The sequence below is a fragment of the Pseudorasbora parva genome, chromosome 8, assembly GCF_024679245.1.
Source record: "Pseudorasbora parva isolate DD20220531a chromosome 8, ASM2467924v1, whole genome shotgun sequence".
NCBI classification, from domain to species: Eukaryota; Metazoa; Chordata; class Actinopteri; order Cypriniformes; family Gobionidae; genus Pseudorasbora; species Pseudorasbora parva.
Window position 1 is genome coordinate 47,342,061 of NC_090179.1, and position 19,179 is coordinate 47,361,239.

Genomic DNA, 19,179 nt, shown 5'->3' on the forward strand with positions numbered 1-19,179 from the left:
GGCGTCTAGATTTCTAGGCTAGACACCTGATAGTCTGGGGAAAAAAACCTAATTTGGAAAAAAAATAATACCTCTGAGACCACATTTAGCACTTTTAATGGCCTTAAATTTGACAATTTTGATTTATCACTTTTTAAAACCCCGCGGACACCCTGATCACGTCACTATTCTGAGAATCATGCTTCGAAAATAATCCTGCAACACACAAAACACGCAATATTAAAGAGGAAAACCTGAATCTGATGGTTAAAGAGTCTTTATATGGTTTATGATCCACATCATGAAGACAGCGTTAACAATGAGCAGTATAACATTATTCACATTATTTCACAGTGCCTGAACTAATATTAGCAGATGCACCTCCTGATTTGAATAATCTATTAGTGAACATTGAGATGAACATGAATTAAGATTAATAAACATGGTTCGCTGTTAGTCCACGTTAAACCAAACCTTACTGTGAGGCATTGTTCCTTTGTAAGAGACTCAATGATGTTTTAATGTGTGCGGGATCACATGCATAACTATAGACATCTTCATATGTCATGCACACATGAGGGACGCGCGGGAGACCCTCACTATTACGAACACCATAAAGCGGTGATTTATGTGAGTTATTAACGCTACGAGCTCAACACACCGCAGACAATGCTCTTCTTATTTAGGATTTTTGTCTGGTTTTCAGTCCAAAATATCTAAAAACTCTTAAGACAAGATGCATTTACTAGATACGTAAAACGATATTTGTTCTTGTTTTGTTGAAAATAACTCAAAATGAAGAGAGTTTTTGCTTAAAATAAGCGAAATAATCAGCCAATGGGGTGAGAAAAATAATCTTAATTCTGACTGGGACGAAAACAACCCATTGGCGGATTATTTAGCCTGTTTTAAGCAAAAACTCTCTTCATTTTGATTTGATTTTCAACAAAATAAGAACAAATATCGTTTTACTGATGTAGTAAACGCATCCTGAGGACTGTTAGATATTCAGACTGGAATCAAGCGTTATATTCTTCTTCATTTCTGCCAGTGATGTGATGAGCACCTGAGCAGCCTGTGAAGCTTTTACTGCCCAGTGATGGACCTCTGGGTTCAGTGAGGCCGATGGGCATAGGTGAGGTCATCAGGGGTCAGCGGCGGGCGGATGTCCAGGGTTTGGGCGGTGCTGTCTTCACCCACCAGCTCCAGACGGAGGGTCGGTGCGCCATCTTTTTCCTGCTGACCTCCATCCACACAGAGACGCAGCGTACAACCCTTCGGAAGAAGCTCCTGCTCGTACGCCGCGGCCAACTGATTGACCAGCCGCCGCTCCACCTGCACGCACACACACACGCACACACACACGCGCACACACACACACACACACACACACACACACACACACACACACACACACACACACACACACACACACACACACACACACACACACACACACACACACACACACACACACACACACACACACACACACACACACACACACACACACACACACACACACACACACAATATTTAAGGGTTAATTCAGTGATTTAGCATTAAAGGAACGCTCATTTTCCAAGTCCCTGAGTTGAGTTAAGCCCTATTCGCTCAGGATTACTTTTATCTGGACCTCTGGTGAGTTGTAATAATCATCTGTGATCTTAATCCCGTGCGATTCGGTCGTGTCTGTTATTTGTAAAGTAAAAATTCCCCCGCGAATGACCGACCATATTTCTCTGAACACCGAGGTCCTGTGATGATAGTAGTCCCGTGTGAATCGGCATCTGTGATTTGGACAGGATTAGGCGGATCGGATCTCATTTTAGCGAGGTTTGTCTTTCCTGTGAGCATTTCTATCACATATATATATATCTAAGTTTCAAAAACTAATGTTGGACGTTTGATGGAGTATTTCTGTGTCAAAAATACTCCTTCCGGTTTCTCACAAGTTTCGGAGAGTTTTTTCGAGTATGGGTCGGCTTGACGTTAATAGAGCGGAAGGTCCTTGTATGGGCCGTACGGGCTCTTCTCCCGGTAGGGTGTGTGTGCGTGACTAGAGCGAGAGAGGAAACGCACGCCCATACACACTCTCAGCTGCAGATCCAGTCGTCCGTGAACACTTCTGTCGTTATAGTCCGCGCCGCGCTCCACTTCATTCCTATGGGTGACATCGAGCGACTTCAACGCTTCAGCACAGCATTCTGGGAAGGCAGCGCTGCATTTGAACCGATTTGAACGCAGAAATGACGGGAAGCTTCACAACATCGCTTCAGTCGCGTCTCAAAAGTGGATTTACACGGTCACTGCTGTCAGGACTTCACCAAATCAGACCAAAGAAGTGTGTTTCTGACGGAGCGGTCCCAGCGATAAAGGTTCGGTCCTGCTTTGGAAGCAGCCGGTGAGTTAAACTGCTTCAGATGTCTGTGCTGTCAGCTATCGTCGCGTGAGTAAACATCAGTAAACGACACGATCGAGCGCTTCGTCAGTCAAATGCGCTAACGGACTCCATTGCTGTTCTCTGTATAACGTTACACTAGTCTGACGTGCAAAACCGTTCTGCTTGCTACTGCTAAGGTTTAGTCGCATACAATAGTCCATAAACCGAATCATGTCCTCATAAACTGAGAGTAAACACACACAAATGTGTGCCACTAAATACAGTCCATACCACAGAGACGGACGTCCTGCTGCTGCTGTTTCTCCTGTTCAGTTTATTTCAGCCTCCGGATCTGATTCTGGATCATTATCTGTATTAGCTGAGATAGCCATGGGTTTCTCTACGCTTGAGGACGTCACCGCTTTGTGCGCTCGTCATTCTTTAGCTCCACCCACATGATACACCTCGTCATTCTTTAGCTCCGCCCACACGATACGCCTCGTCATTCTTTAGCTCCGCCCACACGATACGCCTCGTCATTCTTTAGCTCCGCCCACACGATACGCCTCGTCATTCTTTAGCTCCGCCCACACGATACGCCTCGTCATTCTTTAGCTCCGCCCACACGATACGCCTCGTCATTCTTTAGCTCCGCCCACACGATACGCCTCGTCATTCTTTAGCTCCGCCCACACGATACGCCTCGTCATTCTTTAGCTCCGCCCACACGATACGCCTCGTCATTCTTTAGCTCCGCCCACTCGATATGCCTCATCATTCTTTAGCTCCGCCCACACGATACGCCTCATCATTCTTTAGCTCCGCCCACACGATACGCCTCGCCATTCTTTAGCTCCGCCCACACGATACGCCTCATCCTTCTTTAGCTCCGCCCACTCGATACGCCTCATCATTCTTTAGCTCCGCCCACTCAATACGCCTCCAGGCGCTCGGTTTTTTCCGGAAAGACTCGGTACAGCCCATATTTCTTTTATAAATGTAATAAAACTAAAGACTTTTCGGAGATATGAAGGATGCAATACTACTCTATAGATACTCAAGACTGACATGACACTGACTGAAACTGAGTGTTTCACCCCCCCTTTAACTCTTTTTTAGTGTTATCGGGCATATCACACTTTTATTTGGTCATTCATCCATCTAGAGTAATCAGTTCGTCCGGTCCTGGCACTCAGGCCTATACGAGACGAGATGGCAGACGAGGAAGATTTACTTTCGCTTTTACAAAGACACACTGTGCAAGCTCCCCAACGTCTGTAATCCTCATGAAAACAATGTATTTAAGCTTTAAATAAATTAGAGATAGTTCAGTTAAAAATGTATTTATTTATTTATTTCTTTTGTTATTGAAAATACATTTTTTGTGATTATTTTGCGTTGAAATGGCAAATTATGCAGGATCGCATTTGATTTTGCATTGTATTCAGCGATTGCGGAATCGTGAACAAGTGGTGGACTGATTTTGCTTTTTGCTAACTAATTTTGATATTTTTCCCCAGAAAACAAGCAAAAATACTAAGGGCCCTATTTTAACGATCTGAAGCGCAAGTGTCAAAGCGCGGAGTGCAAGTAACTTTGTGGGCGGGTCTCGGTGCTGTTGCTATTTTCCCGGCGGGATAAATGGCTCTTGCGGCGGCACAAATCTAAAATGGGTTGGTCTGAAGTAGCTTCATTATTCATAGGTGTGGTTTGGGCGTAACGTGAATAAACCAATCAGAGCGGCATCCAACATTCCCTTTAAAAGCAGCTGCGCAAGTTCCCTTATGGGTCGCTATTATTATGGCGTATTTACCAGACGCACGCCAGGAGCGGTTCACAGCCGAGGAGACTGATGTTCTTGAAGAGCAGTGAAAGACAGAGGAGTTGTGTTGTGTGGGGATGGAGAAACCCACCCAAAAGAGCGGCGGTTAAACAGGCGTGGGAGGAAATAGCCACAATTGTTTTGAATAATTTGTAAGCTAGGTTTATGCCTATTTTTTCACATCTTCGTGGCACACCACAATGATTTCCGTCATCTCGTGTGTTAATATTTTTTTAGTGTAACAATTTATGATTTGCAAAAATAACTGTTGCATCTGTGTAGATTTCATGAGCAAAGTGTGTGCGCGTTGTGCACGCTATACAATATGGTCAAGCATGCGCCCTTAAAATAGCATAATGAACAACGCCAGCGCCACTGACTTTAGACCAGGTTTATTCTGGTCAGTGGCGCAATTGTTTAATGGAACAGCAAAATAGCTCCAGGGATTGTTTGCGCTGGAACACGCCTCCTGTTTTGCGCTGAACCGCCCAGGGAGCGCGAGTTCATTCACTAGTTTAGCGACGCGCTTCTGTGGAGGGAAAAGCGCGCTTTGCGTGGGTGCAAAATAGGAATGACACATGCGGCGGTGTACAAAGTCAATCGCGCTGGGGGCAAAATAGGGCCCTTATGTCATTTTACTGATCTAGTAAATGCATCTTGATTTAAAGGTCCTGTTCTTCGCGATTCCATCTTTCAGACTTTAGTTAGTGTGTAAAGTTGCTGTTAGAGCATAAATAATACCTGTAAAATTATAAAGCTCAAAGCTCAATGCCAAGCGGGATATTTTATTGAACAGAAGTTCCCTTTCAAAGCCTACAGCGAGCGGCCGGTTTGGACGACACCGCTGCACTTCCTGCTGTGATGACGTCACTAGAACCGTTTGTTGATTAAAGCTCCGCCCACAAGAACATGCAAAATAGGGGGCGTGGTCTCGCTGCTCTCCCGCGTGGAGAAGAGCGCGCATTCAGCGCTCGCATCGCCCCGTTATGGTAAGAGGCGGGACCTTTCCGGGCAACGTGCGCTAAGCTGCTGTCCAATCACAACACGGGAAGCGCTGGCCCAAAAACAGCGCTGTACAGATAAGGAAAGTGTGTGAAAAATACTGTGTTTATTTACACGCGAAACATGAACTCATGTTATATTGCAGACTGTAAACATAATCAAAGCTTCGACAACACGCGAAGAACGGGACCTTTAAGAATATTTAGATATTTGGACTGGAAACAAGACAAAAATACTAAATATACTCCCGGGATTCTTCTGATTCAAAGCCATATGCTAACCGCTGAAGTAGCGCTTTAAGACGACTGTAAGGAGCTGTGTGGTTGAGCAGTGATCAGCACCTCGTGTTTGATGGAGCGAGCGCCGTAATGAACGTTATATCCGCCCGCCAGGAGCTCCAGCACAGGACGCTCCCATAGCAGAGTGATGTTGTGCCTCTGCTTCGCCTGTAGGAAACACACACACACACACACAGTTCAACACTTAATATATTTCATATACATATATACACACACACACACACACAATGATCAGGCATAACATTATGACCACACTGATGATCTCTCCATCACGGCTCCTGTTAGTGGGTGGGATATATTAGGCAGCAAGTGAACATTTTGTCCTCAGAGTTGATGTGTGTGAAGCAGGAGGAATGGGCAAGCGTAAGGATTTGAGCGAGTTTGGCCAGATTGTGACGGCTAGACGACTGGGTCAGAGCATCTCCAAAACTGCAGCTCTTGTGGGCTGTTCCCGGTCTGCAGTGGTCAGTATCTATCAAAAGTGCTCCAAGGAAGGACCAGTGGAGAACCGGCCACAGGGTCATGGGCGGCCAAGGCTCATTGATGACCGTGGGGAGCGAAGGCTGGCCCGTGGGGTCCGATCAAACAGACGAGCTACTGGAGCTCAAACTGCTCCAAAAGTTAATGCTGGTTCTGATAGAAAGCTGGCAGAATACACAGAGCAGCTCAGTTTACCTGAGGAACACATGGCCCCAGGATGCACTATGGGAAGAAGTTTGAGGCGTCGACTCGGCCTCCAGATTCCCCAGATCTCAATCCAATCGAGCATCTGTGGGACGAGCCGAACAAACAAGTCCGATCCACCTCACAACTTACAGGACTTAAAGGATCTGCTGCTAACATCTTGGTGCCAGATACCACAGCGCACCTTCAGGGGTCGAGTGGAGTTCATCAGACGGGTCAGCAACACAATATTAGGTCGTAATGTTATGCTTGATCAGTGTATACAAAATATAACAACATATTTATTATCGACAATATAATATAATATATATAAATAAATAATATTGTTGATATCAAATAATATATTGTTTAACATTAAAGCTTGTTATTCATCTCTGTATACATCAGATCACTGTGATTTTTTTAAAATGCTGGTATAAACATATTTCAAACAACACACACACACACACACACACACACACACACACACACACTGATCTATGACTAAAGGCATCGAACAAGCGGGTTTGTCCCTGTAGGCAGACGCCTGACAGATATGAAGTTTTATTCCTATTTAAATATTTATGAATAGACCACATGTTAACTTCACTAATATGATTACAGTCGTCAGAGCAGCAGCTGCTATTGATCCTAGTGTGTGTGTGTGTGTGTGTGTGTGTGACATATGAGGACACAAATGTGTATAATGCCATGGGTATGACACAGGTATTACAGGAGAGGGTGAAATATGAGGACATTACCCATGGCCCCACTTTACAAAAGGCTTATAAATCACACAGGAGGAGTTTTTATGAGAAAGTAAAAATGCAGAATGTGTGTGTGTGTGTGTGTGTGTGTGTGTGTGTGTGTGTGTGTGTGTGTGTGTGTGTGTGTGTGTGTGTGTGTGTGTGTGTGTGGGGGGGGGGGGGGTGTTGAGAACAGTATTTAAAGACACAGGCGTGTTCGGTGTGTGTGTGTGTTGACCTTCTTGGCCCAGTAGTTGAGCTCTTTGCTGACCAGCTGGATGCGCTCTGAGTGGCAGAACGGCAGGAAATAAACGATCTCGTTGATCCGCCCCAGAAACTCGTCACGCCTGAAATGAGCCTGAAACGCACCAATCAGATCGAGCGCTCACACACCAGCAACCAATGAGGATCAGTGAGAGAGTGTGAGAGGATCAGTGAGTGTGTGTGTGAGGATCAGTGAGTGTGTGTGAGGATCAGTGAGAGTGTGTGAGGATCAGTGAGTGTGTGTGAGGATCAGTGAGTGTGTGTGAGGATCAGTGAGTGTGTGTGAGGATCAGTGAGTGTGTGTGAGGATCAGTGAGTGTGTGTGAGGATCAGTGAGTGTGTGTGAGGATCAGTGAGTGTGTGTGTGAGGATCAGTGAGTGTGTGAGAGGATCAGTGAGTGTGAGAGGATCAGTCAGTGTGTGTGAGGATCAGTGAGAGTGTGTGAGAGGATCAGTGAGTGTGTGAGATGATGAGTGAGTGTGTGTGAGGATCAGTGAGTGTGTGTGAGGATCAGTGAGTGTGTGAGATGATGAGTGAGTGTGTGTGAGGATCAGTGAGTGTGTGTGAGGATCAGTGAGTGTGTGAGATGATGAGTGAGTGTGTGTGAGGATCAGTGAGTGTGTGTGTGAGGATCAGTGAGTGTGTGAGAGGATCAGTGAGTGTGAGAGGATCAGTCAGTGTGTGTGAGGATCAGTGAGTGTGTGTGAGAGGATCAGTGAGTGTGTGAGATGATGAGTGAGTGTGTGTGAGGATCAGTGAGTGTGTGTGAGGATCAGTGAGTGTGTGAGATGATGAGTGAGTGTGTGTGAGGATCAGTGTGTGTGTGAGAGGATCAGTGTGTGTGTGAGGATCAGTGAGTGTGTGAGGATCAGTGAGTGTGTGTGAGGATCAGTGAGTGTGTGAGAGGATCAGTGTGTGTGTGTGAGGATCAGTGAGTGTGTGTGAGGATCAGTGAGTGTGTGAGAGGATCAGTGTGTGTGTGTGAGGATCAGTGAGAGTGTGTGAGGATCAGTGAGTGTGTGTGAGAGGATCAGTGAGTGTGTGTGAGGATCAGTGAGTGTGTGAGGATCAGTGAGTGTGTGTGAGGATCAGTGAGTGTGTGAGAGGATCAGTGTGTGTGTGTGAGGATCAGTGAGAGTGTGTGAGGATCAGTGAGTGTGTGTGAGAGGATCAGTGAGTGTGTGTGAGGATCAGTGAGTGTGTGAGGATCAGTGAGTGTGTGTGAGGATCAGTGAGTGTGTGAGAGGATCAGTGTGTGTGTGTGAGGATCAGTGAGAGTGTGTGAGGATCAGTGAGTGTGTGTGAGAGGATCAGTGAGTGTGTGTGAGGGTCAGTGAGTGTGTGTGAGGGTCAGTGAGTGTGTCTGAGGATCAGTGAGTGTGTGTGAGGATCAGTGAGTGTGTGTGAGGATCAGTGAGTGTGAGAGGATCAGTGAGTGTGAGAGGATCAGTGAGTGTGTGAGAGGATCAGTGTGTGTGTGAGAGGATCAGTGTGTGTGTGAGGATCAGTGAGTGTGTGAGGATCAGTGAGTGTGTGTGAGGATCAGTGAGTGTGTGAGAGGATCAGTGTGTGTGTGTGAGGATCAGTGAGTGTGTGTGAGGATCAGTGAGTGTGTGAGAGGATCAGTGTGTGTGTGTGAGGATCAGTGAGAGTGTGTGAGGATCAGTGAGTGTGTGTGAGAGGATCAGTGAGTGTGTGTGAGGATCAGTGAGTGTGTGTGAGAGGATCAGTGAGTGTGTGTGAGGATCAGTGAGTGTGTGAGAGGATCAGTGTGTGTGTGTGAGGATCAGTGAGTGTGTGAGGATCAGTGAGTGTGTGTGAGAGGATCAGTGAGTGTGTGAGAGGATCAGTGTGTGTGTGAGGATCAGTGTGTGTGTGTGAGGATCAGTGAGTGTGTGAGAGGATCAGTGTGTGTGTGTGAGGATCAGTGAGAGTGTGTGAGGATCAGTGAGTGTGTGTGAGGATCAGTGAGTGTGTGAGGATCAGTGAGTGTGTGTGAGGATCAGTGAGTGTGTGTGAGAGGATCAGTGAGAGGATCAGTGAGTGTGTGAGAGGATCAGTGAGTGTGTGTGAGGATCAGTGAGTGTGTGTGAGGATCAGTGAGTGTGTGTGAGGATCAGTGAGTGTGTGTGAGGATCAGTGAGTGTGTGTGAGGATCAGTGAGTGTGTGTGTGAGGATCAGTGAGTGTGTGTGAGGATCAGTGAGTGTGTGTGAGGATCAGTGAGTGTGTGTGAGGATCAGTGAGTGTGTGTGAGGATCAGTGAGTGTGTGTGAGGATCAGTGAGTGTGTGTGAGGGTCAGTGAGTGTGTCTGAGGATCAGTGAGTGTGTCTGAGGATCAGTGAGTGTGTGTGAGGATCAGTGAGTGTGTGTGAGGATCAGTGAGTGTGTGTGAGGATCGGTGAGTGTGTGTGAGGATCAGTCAGTGTGTGTGAGGGTCAGTGAGTGTGTCTGAGGATCAGTGAGTGTGTGTGAGGATCAATGAGTGTGTGTGAGAGTCAGTGAGTGTGTGAAGATCAGTGAGTGTGTGTGAGGATCAGTGAGTGTGTGTGAGGATCAGTGAGTGTGTGAGGATCAGTGAGTGTGTGTGAGGATCAGTGAGTGTGTGAGATGATCAGTGAGTGTGTGAGATGATCAGTGAGTGTGTGTGAGGATCAGTGAGTGTGTGTGAGGATCAGTGAGTGTGTGTGAGGATCAGTGAGTGTGTGAGATGATCAGTGAGTGTGTGAGATGATCAGTGAGAGTGTGTGAGGATCAGTGAGTGTGTGTGAGGATCAGTGAGTGTGTGTGAGATGATCAGTGAGTGTGTGAGATGATCAGTGAGTGTGTGTGAGGATCAGTGAGTGTGTGTGAGGATCAGTGAGTGTGTGTGAGGATCAGTGAGTGTGTGTGAGGATCAGTGAGAGTGTGTGAGGATCAGTGAGTGTGTGTGAGGATCAGTGAGTGTGTCTGAGGATCAGTGAGAGTGTGTGAGGGTCAGTGAGTGTGTGTGAGGATCAGTGAGTGTGTGTGAGGATCAGTGAGTGTGTGTGAGGATCAGTGAGTGTGTCTGAGGATCAGTGAGTGTGTCTGAGGATCAGTGAGTGTGTGTGAGGATCAGTGAGTGTGTGTGAGGATCAGTGAGTGTGTGTGAGGATCAGTGAGAGTGTGTGAGGATCAGTGAGTGTGTGTGAGGATCAGTGAGTGTGTGTGAGGATCAGTGAGTGTGTGTGAGGATCAGTGAGTGTGTCTGAGGATCAGTGAGTGTGTGTGAGGATCAGTGAGTGTGTCTGAGGATCAGTGAGTGTGTGTGAGGATCAGTGAGTGTGTGTGAGGATCAGTGAGTGTGTGAGGATCAGTGAGTGTGTGTGATGATCAGTGAGTGTGTCTGAGGATCAGTGAGTGTGTGTGAGGATCAGTGAGTGTGTGTGAGGATCAGTGAGTGTGTGTGAGGATCAGTGAGAGTGTGTGAGGATCAGTGAGTGTGTGTGAGGATCAGTGAGTGTGTGTGAGGATCAGTGAGTGTGTGTGAGGATCAGTGAGTGTGTGTGAGGATCAGTGAGAGTGTGTGAGGATCAGTGAGTGTGTGTGAGGATCAGTGAGTGTGTGAGATGATCAGTGAGTGTGTGAGATGATCAGTGAGTGTGTGTGAGGATTAGTGAGTGTGTGTGAGGATCAGTGAGTGTGTGTGAGGATCAGTGAGTGTGTGAGAGGATCAGTGAGTGTGTGTGAGGATCAGTGAGTGTGTGTGAGGATCAGTGAGTGTGTCTGAGGATCAGTGAGTGTGTGAGGATCAGTGAGTGTGTGTGAGGATCAGTGAGAGTGTGTGAGGATCAGTGAGTGTGTGTGAGGATAAGTGAGTGTGTGTGAGGATCAGTGAGTGTGTCTGAGGATCAGTGAGTGTGTGTGAGGATCAGTGAGTGTGTCTGAGGATCAGTGAGTGTGTGTGAGGATCAGTGAGTGTGTGTGAGGATCAGTGAGTGTGTGAGGATCAGTGAGTGTGTGAGATGATCAGTGAGTGTGTGTGAGGATCAGTGAGTGTGTGTGAGGATCAGTAAGTGTGTGTGATGATCAGTGAGTGTGTCTGAGGATCAGTGAGTGTGTGTGAGGATCAGTGAGTGTGTGTGAGGATCAGTGAGTGTGTGTGAGGATCAGTGAGAGTGTGTGAGGATCAGTGAGTGTGTGTGAGGATCAGTGAGTGTGTGTGAGGATCAGTGAGTGTGTGTGAGGATCAGTGAGTGTGTGAGGATCAGTGAGTGTGTGTGAGGGTCAGTGAGTGTGTGTGAGGATCAGTGAGTGTGTCTGAGGATCAGTGAGTGTGTCTGAGGATCAGTGAGTGTGTGTGAGGATCAGTGAGTGTGTGAGGATCAGTGAGTGTGTGTGAGGGTCAGTGAGTGTGTGTGAGGATCAGTGAGTGTGTCTGAGGATCAGTGAGTGTGTGAGGATCAGTGAGTGTGTGAGGATCAGTGAGTGTGTGAGGATCAGTGAGTGTGTGAGGATCAGTGAGTGTGTGAGGATCAGTGAGTGTGTGAGGATCAGTGAGTGTGTGTGAGGATCAGTGAGTGTGTGTGAGGATCAGTGAGTGTGTGTGAGGATCAGTGAGTGTGTGTGAGGATCAGTGAGTGTGTCTGAGGATCAGTGAGTGTGTGTGAGGATCAGTGAGTGTGTGTGAGGATCAGTGAGTGTGTGAGGATCAGTGAGTGTGTGAGATGATCAGTGAGTGTGTGTGAGGATCAGTGAGTGTGTGTGAGGATCAGTAAGTGTGTGTGATGATCAGTGAGTGTGTCTGAGGATCAGTGAGTGTGTGTGAGGATCAGTGAGTGTGTGTGAGGATCAGTGAGTGTGTGTGAGGATCAGTGAGAGTGTGTGAGGATCAGTGAGTGTGTGTGAGGATCAGTGAGTGTGTGTGAGGATCAGTGAGTGTGTGTGAGGATCAGTGAGTGTGTGTGAGGATCAGTGAGAGTGTGTGAGGATCAGTGAGTGTGTGTGAGGATCAGTGAGTGTGTGTGAGGATCAGTGAGTGTGTGTGAGGATCAGTGAGAGTGTGTGAGGATCAGTGAGTGTGTGTGAGGGTCAGTGAGTGTGTGTGAGGACCAGTGAGTGTGTGTGAGGATCAGTGAGTGTGTGTGAGGATCAGTGAGTGTGTGTGAGGATCAGTGAGTGTGTGAGATGATCAGTGAGTGTGTGTGAGGATCAGTGAGTGTGTGTGAGGATCAGTGAGTGTGTGTGAGGATCAGTGAGTGTGTGTGAGGATCAGTGAGTGTGTGAGAGGATCAGTGAGTGTGTGAGGATCAGTGAGTGTGTGTGAGGATCAGTGAGTGTGTGAGGATCAGTGTGTGTGTGTGAGGATCAGTGAGTGTGTGAGAGGATCAGTGTGTGTGTGTGAGGATCAGTGAGAGTGTGTGAGGATCAGTGAGTGTGTGTGAGGATCAGTGAGTGTGTGAGGATCAGTGAGTGTGTGTGAGGATCAGTGAGTGTGTGAGGGTCAGTGAGTGTGTGTGAGGATCAGTGAGAGTGTGTGAGGATCAGTGAGTGTGTGTGAGGATCAGTGAGTGTGTGAGGGTCAGTGAGTGTGTGTGAGGATCAGTGAGTGTGTGAGGGTCAGTGAGTGTGTGTGAGGATCAGTGAGAGTGTGTGAGGATCAGTGAGTGTGTGTGAGGATCAGTGAGTGTGTGAGGATCAGTGAGTGTGTGAGGATCAGTGAGTGTGTGAGGATCAGTGAGTGTGTGAGATGATCAGTGAGTGTGTGAGGATCAGTGAGTGTGTGTGAGGATCAGTGAGTGTGTGAGGATCAGTGAGTGTGTGAGGGTCAGTGAGTGTGTGTGAGGGTCAGTGAGTGTGTGTGAGGATCAGTGAGTGTGTGAGATGATCAGTGAGTGTGTGTGAGGATCAGTGACTGTGTGAGGATCAGTGAGAGTGTGTGAGGATCAGTGAGTGTGTGTGAGGATCAGTGAGAGTGTGTGAGGATCAGTGAGTGTGTGTGAGGGTCAGTGAGTGTGTGTGAGGATCAGTGAGTGTGTGTGAGGATCAGTGAGTGTGTGAGGATCAGTGAGTGTGTGTGAGGATCAGTGAGAGTGTGTGAGGATCAGTGAGTGTGTGAGGATCAGTGAGTGTGTGTGAGGATCAGTGAGAGTGTGTGAGGATCAGTGAGTGTGTGTGAGGATCAGTGAGTGTGTGTGAGGATCAGTGAGAGTGTGTGAGGATCAGTGAGTGTGTGTGAGGATCAGTGAGTGTGTGAGATGATTAGTGAGTGTGTGTGAGGATCAGTGAGTGTGTGTGAGGATCAGTGAGTGTGTGTGAGGATCAGTGAGTGTGTGTGAGGATCAGTGAGTGTGTGTGAGAGGATCAGTGAGTGTGTGTGAGGATCAGTGAGTGTGTGTGAGAGGATCAGTGAGTGTGTGTGAGGATCAGTGAGTGTGTGTGAGGATCAGTGAGTGTGTGTGAGGATCAGTGAGTGTGTGTGAGGATCAGTGAGTGTGTGTGAGGATCAGTGAGTGTGTGTGTGAGGATCAGTGAGAGTGTGTGAGGATCAGTGAGAGTGTGTGAGGATCAGTGAGTGTGTGTGAGGATCAGTGAGTGTGTGTGAGAGGATCAGTGAGAGTGTGTGAGGATCAGTGAGTGTGTGTGAGGATCAGTGAGTGTGTGTGAGGATCAGTGAGTGTGTGTGAGGATCAGTGAGTGTGTGTGAGGATCAGTGAGTGTGTGTGAGGATCAGTGAGAGTGTGTGAGGATCAGTGAGTGTGTGTGAGGATCAGTGAGTGTGTGTGAGGATCAGTGAGTGTGTGTGAGGATCTGTGAGTGTGTGTGAGGATCAGTGAGTGTGTGAGGATCAGTGAGTGTGTGTGAGGATCAGTGAGTGTGTGTGAGGATCAGTGAGTGTGTGTGAGGATCAGTGAGTGTGTGTGAGGATCAGTGAGTGTGTGTGAGGATCTGTACCTTCAGGATGGGCCGGATCATCTGCTCTTTGAAGGTGTTGGAGATTGTGATCTTCTCGCTTTTCTGCACGTCGTCTGAAAGACACACACAGTCTTACACACACAGCCTTACACACAGTCTTACACACAAAGCCTTACACACAGTCTTACACACACAGCCTTAAGCCCTATTCGGACTGGATTAGTTTAACATGGGGACGTGGGGGTAAAGTAATTATAGCCAGAGGTTCTCGGTGATTTTAGTCCCGTCCGAATGTGCCATCTCGGTAATCATTACGGACAATATCAGTAAAGATTACCGAGACTTTTACCTTCTGTAAAAAGGTCTGGAAAACTGACCTCGGGTTATACTAATCCCGTTCGAATAGACCTCTGTAAAAATGTATGGCAAAATTCCGTCTTTTCCTGTTTAAAAGTTAAAAAAAAACGCATTTTGCGACCTTGGAGGCGCTTGAAGCATTCGTTTGCGTTGTAGGTGGTGGGACAAATCTGTGGCGAATGTCCAGTATTTTCCGCATATCATTTAAAGCAAAAAGAAGATCAAAAGCAGAGGCACAACACCTATTTTAGCTCTAGGAAAGTGTCTATTACCAACATAATCCAATCAGAATCGTTAGACTGGACCTAACTGTTTATTAAAACACACACATTATATGAGACGGAGTTCAGACTGGCGCTCAGGTTGTGTGTTTGCTCACGTTATAACAGTAACGTCATACACACATGACGTCAAGGAGGTGAGTAAAGCGAGTTACTCCTCCACTTCTGCTAGTTTTACTGAGATGTCTTATCCCGTGCGAATTGGCCATTAATATTACAGACGTCCTGAGGTAAAATGACTTTACCCCCATGTCCCGATGTTAATCTAATCCCGTCCGAATAGGGCTTTTCACACATAGCCTTACACACAGCCTTACACACAGCCTTACACACACGCACGCACGCACACAAACACACACGCGCACACGCACACACACACAGGTTAAGTCCTCACCCAGGTTTTCAGCGAGGCGTCTGCGGCTTTGCTCCTGAGCTTCCTGCCTCAGCTGCAGTGCATGATGGGCGATTTCCTCACTGGCCACATTAGAGGTCATGATGAAGATGGCGTCCGTACACTCGATGGTCTTCCCCTTCCCGTCCGTCAGACGACCCTGAGCAATCATCACAACAATAATCATAATAATAATAATAATCATAATGATAACAATAATCATAATAATCATAACAATAACCTAATGAATCGTACATTAAAAATAAATAAATAAATAAATAAACAAATTTAATCTTAATCTTAAAATCTAAATAAAAACATCAAAATATAAAACACAAATAAATAATTGTATTAAATAAATCAAATTAACATCATAAAATGTCATATTAAACTAAAACATTTCACAAAAATTTAAATAATATTTTTTAAATATAAACAATCAAAATAAAATTATACAATATGAAAATTAAACAAAATTATTAAAAACAATGAAAATGACATTTCAAAATATAAACAATTAAAATAAAACATTCATTAAAAATAAAAATATATATATAATTACAAATAAAACTAAAACCTCAGTAAAAATGTAATGAATCATAAATTGTAAAATTAAAACAAATAAGTTTAATATAAACAATCAAAATAAAATAATACAAATATAAAATTAAATACATAATTGATTAAAAAAAAATAGTGTAATAAATGAAATAAATGTAATTTGCTCAACTATATTATCGTCCAGCTCTGATCTGATAGATGAGACTATAGGAAGATTGTGAAAGAAAGAAAGAAAGAAAGAAAGAAAGAAAGAAAGAAAGAAAGAAAGAAAGAAAGAAAGAAAGAAAGAAAGAAAGAAAGAAAGAAAGAAAGAAAGAAAGAGTGTGTGAGCACCTCGTCAAACAGCTGCAGCATGATGGTCAGCACATCTGGATGAGCTTTATCCACCTCGTCAAACAGCACCACTGCATTCGGACACAGCCTGAGCTGCTTGGTCAGCTGACCGCCTTCCTCATGACCCACATAACCTGGAGGAGAGCCGATGAACTTCGCCACCTGAGGGACACACACACACACACACACACACACACACTAATGTTTAAAGGCGTGTGTTAGAGCTGATGAACTTCGTCACCTGAGGCAAAGACAAAGATGATGTGATCACACACACACACACACACACACACACACACACACACACACACACACACACACACACACACACACACACACACACACACACACACACACACACACACACACTAATGTTTAAAGGTGTGTGCGTTAGAGCCAATGAACTTCGCCACCTGAGGGACACACACACACTAATGTTTAAAGGTGTGTGCGTTAGAGCCAATGAACTTCGCCACCTGAGGGACACACACACACTAATGTTTAAAGGCGTGTGTTAGAGCTGATGAACTTCGTCACCTGAGGCAAAGACAAAGATGATGTGATCACACACACACACACACACACACACACACACACACACACACACACACACACACACACACACACACACACACACACACACACACACACACACTAATGTTTAAAGGTGTGTGCGTTAGAGCCAATGAACTTCGCCACCTGAGGGACACACACACACTAATGTTTAAAGGTGTGTGCGTTAGAGCCAATGAACTTCGCCACCTGAGGGACACACACACACTAATGTTTAAAGGTGTGTGCGTTAGAGCCAATGATGTGTGTGATCACACACACTCACACGCACACAAACATACACACACTCGCACTCTCTCTCACTCTCACACACTCACTCACAGGCATCTTCCTTGCTGATTTTACTGACTTTCTATCCTCTATAATCAAGCTGGAGAAAGTTTGAATTATTGTAGATTTTAATCTTCATATTGATGAGATCTCATGTATTGCAGCTACAGACCCCCTCAGATCCATTACTGACTTTTTTAACTTTACGCAGCATGTCTCAGGACCTACACATTTAACTCTGGACCTTGTTTTCTCATTAGGTCTAGAGATAGTAAATGTGTGTGTGGAGGATGTACATATGAGTGATCATAGTTGTGTTTTCTTTAACCTAAATTAACCTCGGGACCCACCCCCGAGATTTAAGGCTCAAAGGAGAGTTATTAACCGGGATGTCGCTGAGAAGTTTTCTATTGTTTGATCCATGCCGACTAAAGGGTTGCAGTGATGCAAATGTGTATGCTGAGTCTTTGAACAGTCAATGTTTAGCAATTTTAGATGAAGTGGCACCTGTGAAATCAAACATTGTCTCTCTTAAAAAGCCCTGCCCCTGGATAAATAAATCTACCCAGAGTTGTAGAAGTAAACGTCGGAAAATAGAGCGCTTACGGAAAACCACTAAACTCGAAGATCACAGGCTCTATCTTAGGGAATTAAAGCGGCGGTGAAATGCTGTCTCCTGCACACTGAGCTCTCCACTGTTAAAGACTTGGATTCCCATCCTAAACATAGACAAAGTTTCAAAAACTAATGTTGGACGTTTGATGGAGTATTTCTGTGTCAAAAATACTCCTTCCGGTTTCTCACAAGTTTCGGAGAGTTTTTTTCGAGTATGGGTCGGCTTGACGTTAATAGAGCGGAAGGTCCTTGTATGGGCCGTACGGGCTCTTCTCCCGGTAGGGTGCGCGCGTGTGACTAGAGCGAGAGAGGAAATGCACGCCCATAAACACTCTCAGCTGCAGATCAAGTCGTCCGTGAACACTTCTGTCGGTTATAGTCCGCGCCGCGCTCCACTTCATTCCTCCACTTTGACATTAAGGCGACTTCAACGCTTCAGCACAGCATTCCGGGAAAGCAGCGCTGCATCTAAACCGATTTGAACGCAAGAAATGCTTCAGTCGCATCGCAAAGTGGATCTCCACACTCCAAGAAGTGTGTTTTTGACGGAGCGGTCCCAGCGATAAAGGTTCGGTCCTGCTTTGGAAGCAGCCGGTGAGTAAAACTGCTTCAGATGTCTGTGCTGTCAGCTATCGTCGCGTGAGTAAACATCAGTAAACGACACGATCGCGTGCTTCGTCATTCAAATGCACTAACGGACTCCATTGTTGTTCTCTGTATAACGTTACACTAGTCTGACGTGCAAAACCGTTTTGCTTGCTACTAAGGTTTGGTGGCATACAATAGTCCATAAACCGAATCATGTCATGTTGACAGGCCACTAAATACAGTCCTTACCACAGAGACGGACGTCCTGCTGTTGCTTAAGATTCTGGATCATTATCTGTATTAGCTGAGATAGCCATGGGTTTCTCCACGCTTGAGGACGTCACCGCTTTGTGCGCTTGTCATTCTCTAGCTTCGCCCACACGATACGCCTCGTCATTCTTTAGCTTCGCCCACACGATACGCCTCGTCATTCTTTAGCTTCGCCCACACGATACGCCTCGTCATTCTTTAGCTTCGCCCACACGATACGCCTCGTCATTCTTTAGCTTCGCCCACACGATACGCCTTGTCATTCTTTAGCTTCGCCCACACGATACGCCTTGTCATTCTTTAGCTCCGCCCACACGATACGCCTCGTCATTCTCTAGCTTCGCCCACACGATACGCCTTGTCATTCTTTAGCTTCGCCCACACGATACGCCTCGTCATTCTTTAGCTCCGTCCACACGATACGCCTCGTCATTCTCTAGCTTCGCCCACACGATACGCCTTGTCATTCTCTAGCTTCGCCCACACGATACGCCTCGTCATTCTCTAGCTTCGCCCACACGATACGCCTTGTCATTCTTTAGCTCCGCCCACACGATACGCCTCGTCATTCTCTAGCTTCGCCCACACGATACGCCTTGTCATTCTTTAGCTTCGCCCACACGATACGCCTTGTCATTCTCTAGCTTCGTCCACACGATACGCCTCGTCATTCTCTAGCTTCGCCCACACGATACGCCTTGTCATTCTTTAGCTCCGCCCACACGATACGCCTCATCATTCTTTAGCTCCGCCCACACGATACGCCTTGTCATTCTTTAGCTTCGCCCACACGATACGCCTCGTCATTCTTTAGCTCCGTCCACACGATACGCCTCGTCATTCTCTAGCTTCGCCCACACGATACGCCTTGTCATTCTTTAGCTCCGCCCACACGATACGCCTGG

At 46.3% G+C, this 19,179-nt stretch overlaps 1 protein-coding gene across 1 annotated transcript in view; it reads right to left on the minus strand.

Annotated features, from left to right (window-relative positions):
* Window positions 1-238: 238 nt before the first annotated feature.
* The window catches only part of LOC137084923 (mitochondrial disaggregase-like), a 71,839-nt gene continuing 52,898 nt past the window's right edge, over window positions 239-19,179 (minus strand). Inside the window, exons 11-16 of the mRNA XM_067451479.1 lie at window positions 15,959-16,120; window positions 15,068-15,224; window positions 14,075-14,148; window positions 7,133-7,252; window positions 5,528-5,632; window positions 239-1,314 (exon numbers count right to left, since the gene is read on the minus strand). Coding sequence (XP_067307580.1) covers window positions 1,093-1,314; window positions 5,528-5,632; window positions 7,133-7,252; window positions 14,075-14,148; window positions 15,068-15,224; window positions 15,959-16,120 — 840 coding nt within the window. The 3' untranslated portion in view covers window positions 239-1,092. The remainder of the gene's footprint in view (window positions 1,315-5,527; window positions 5,633-7,132; window positions 7,253-14,074; window positions 14,149-15,067; window positions 15,225-15,958; window positions 16,121-19,179) is intronic.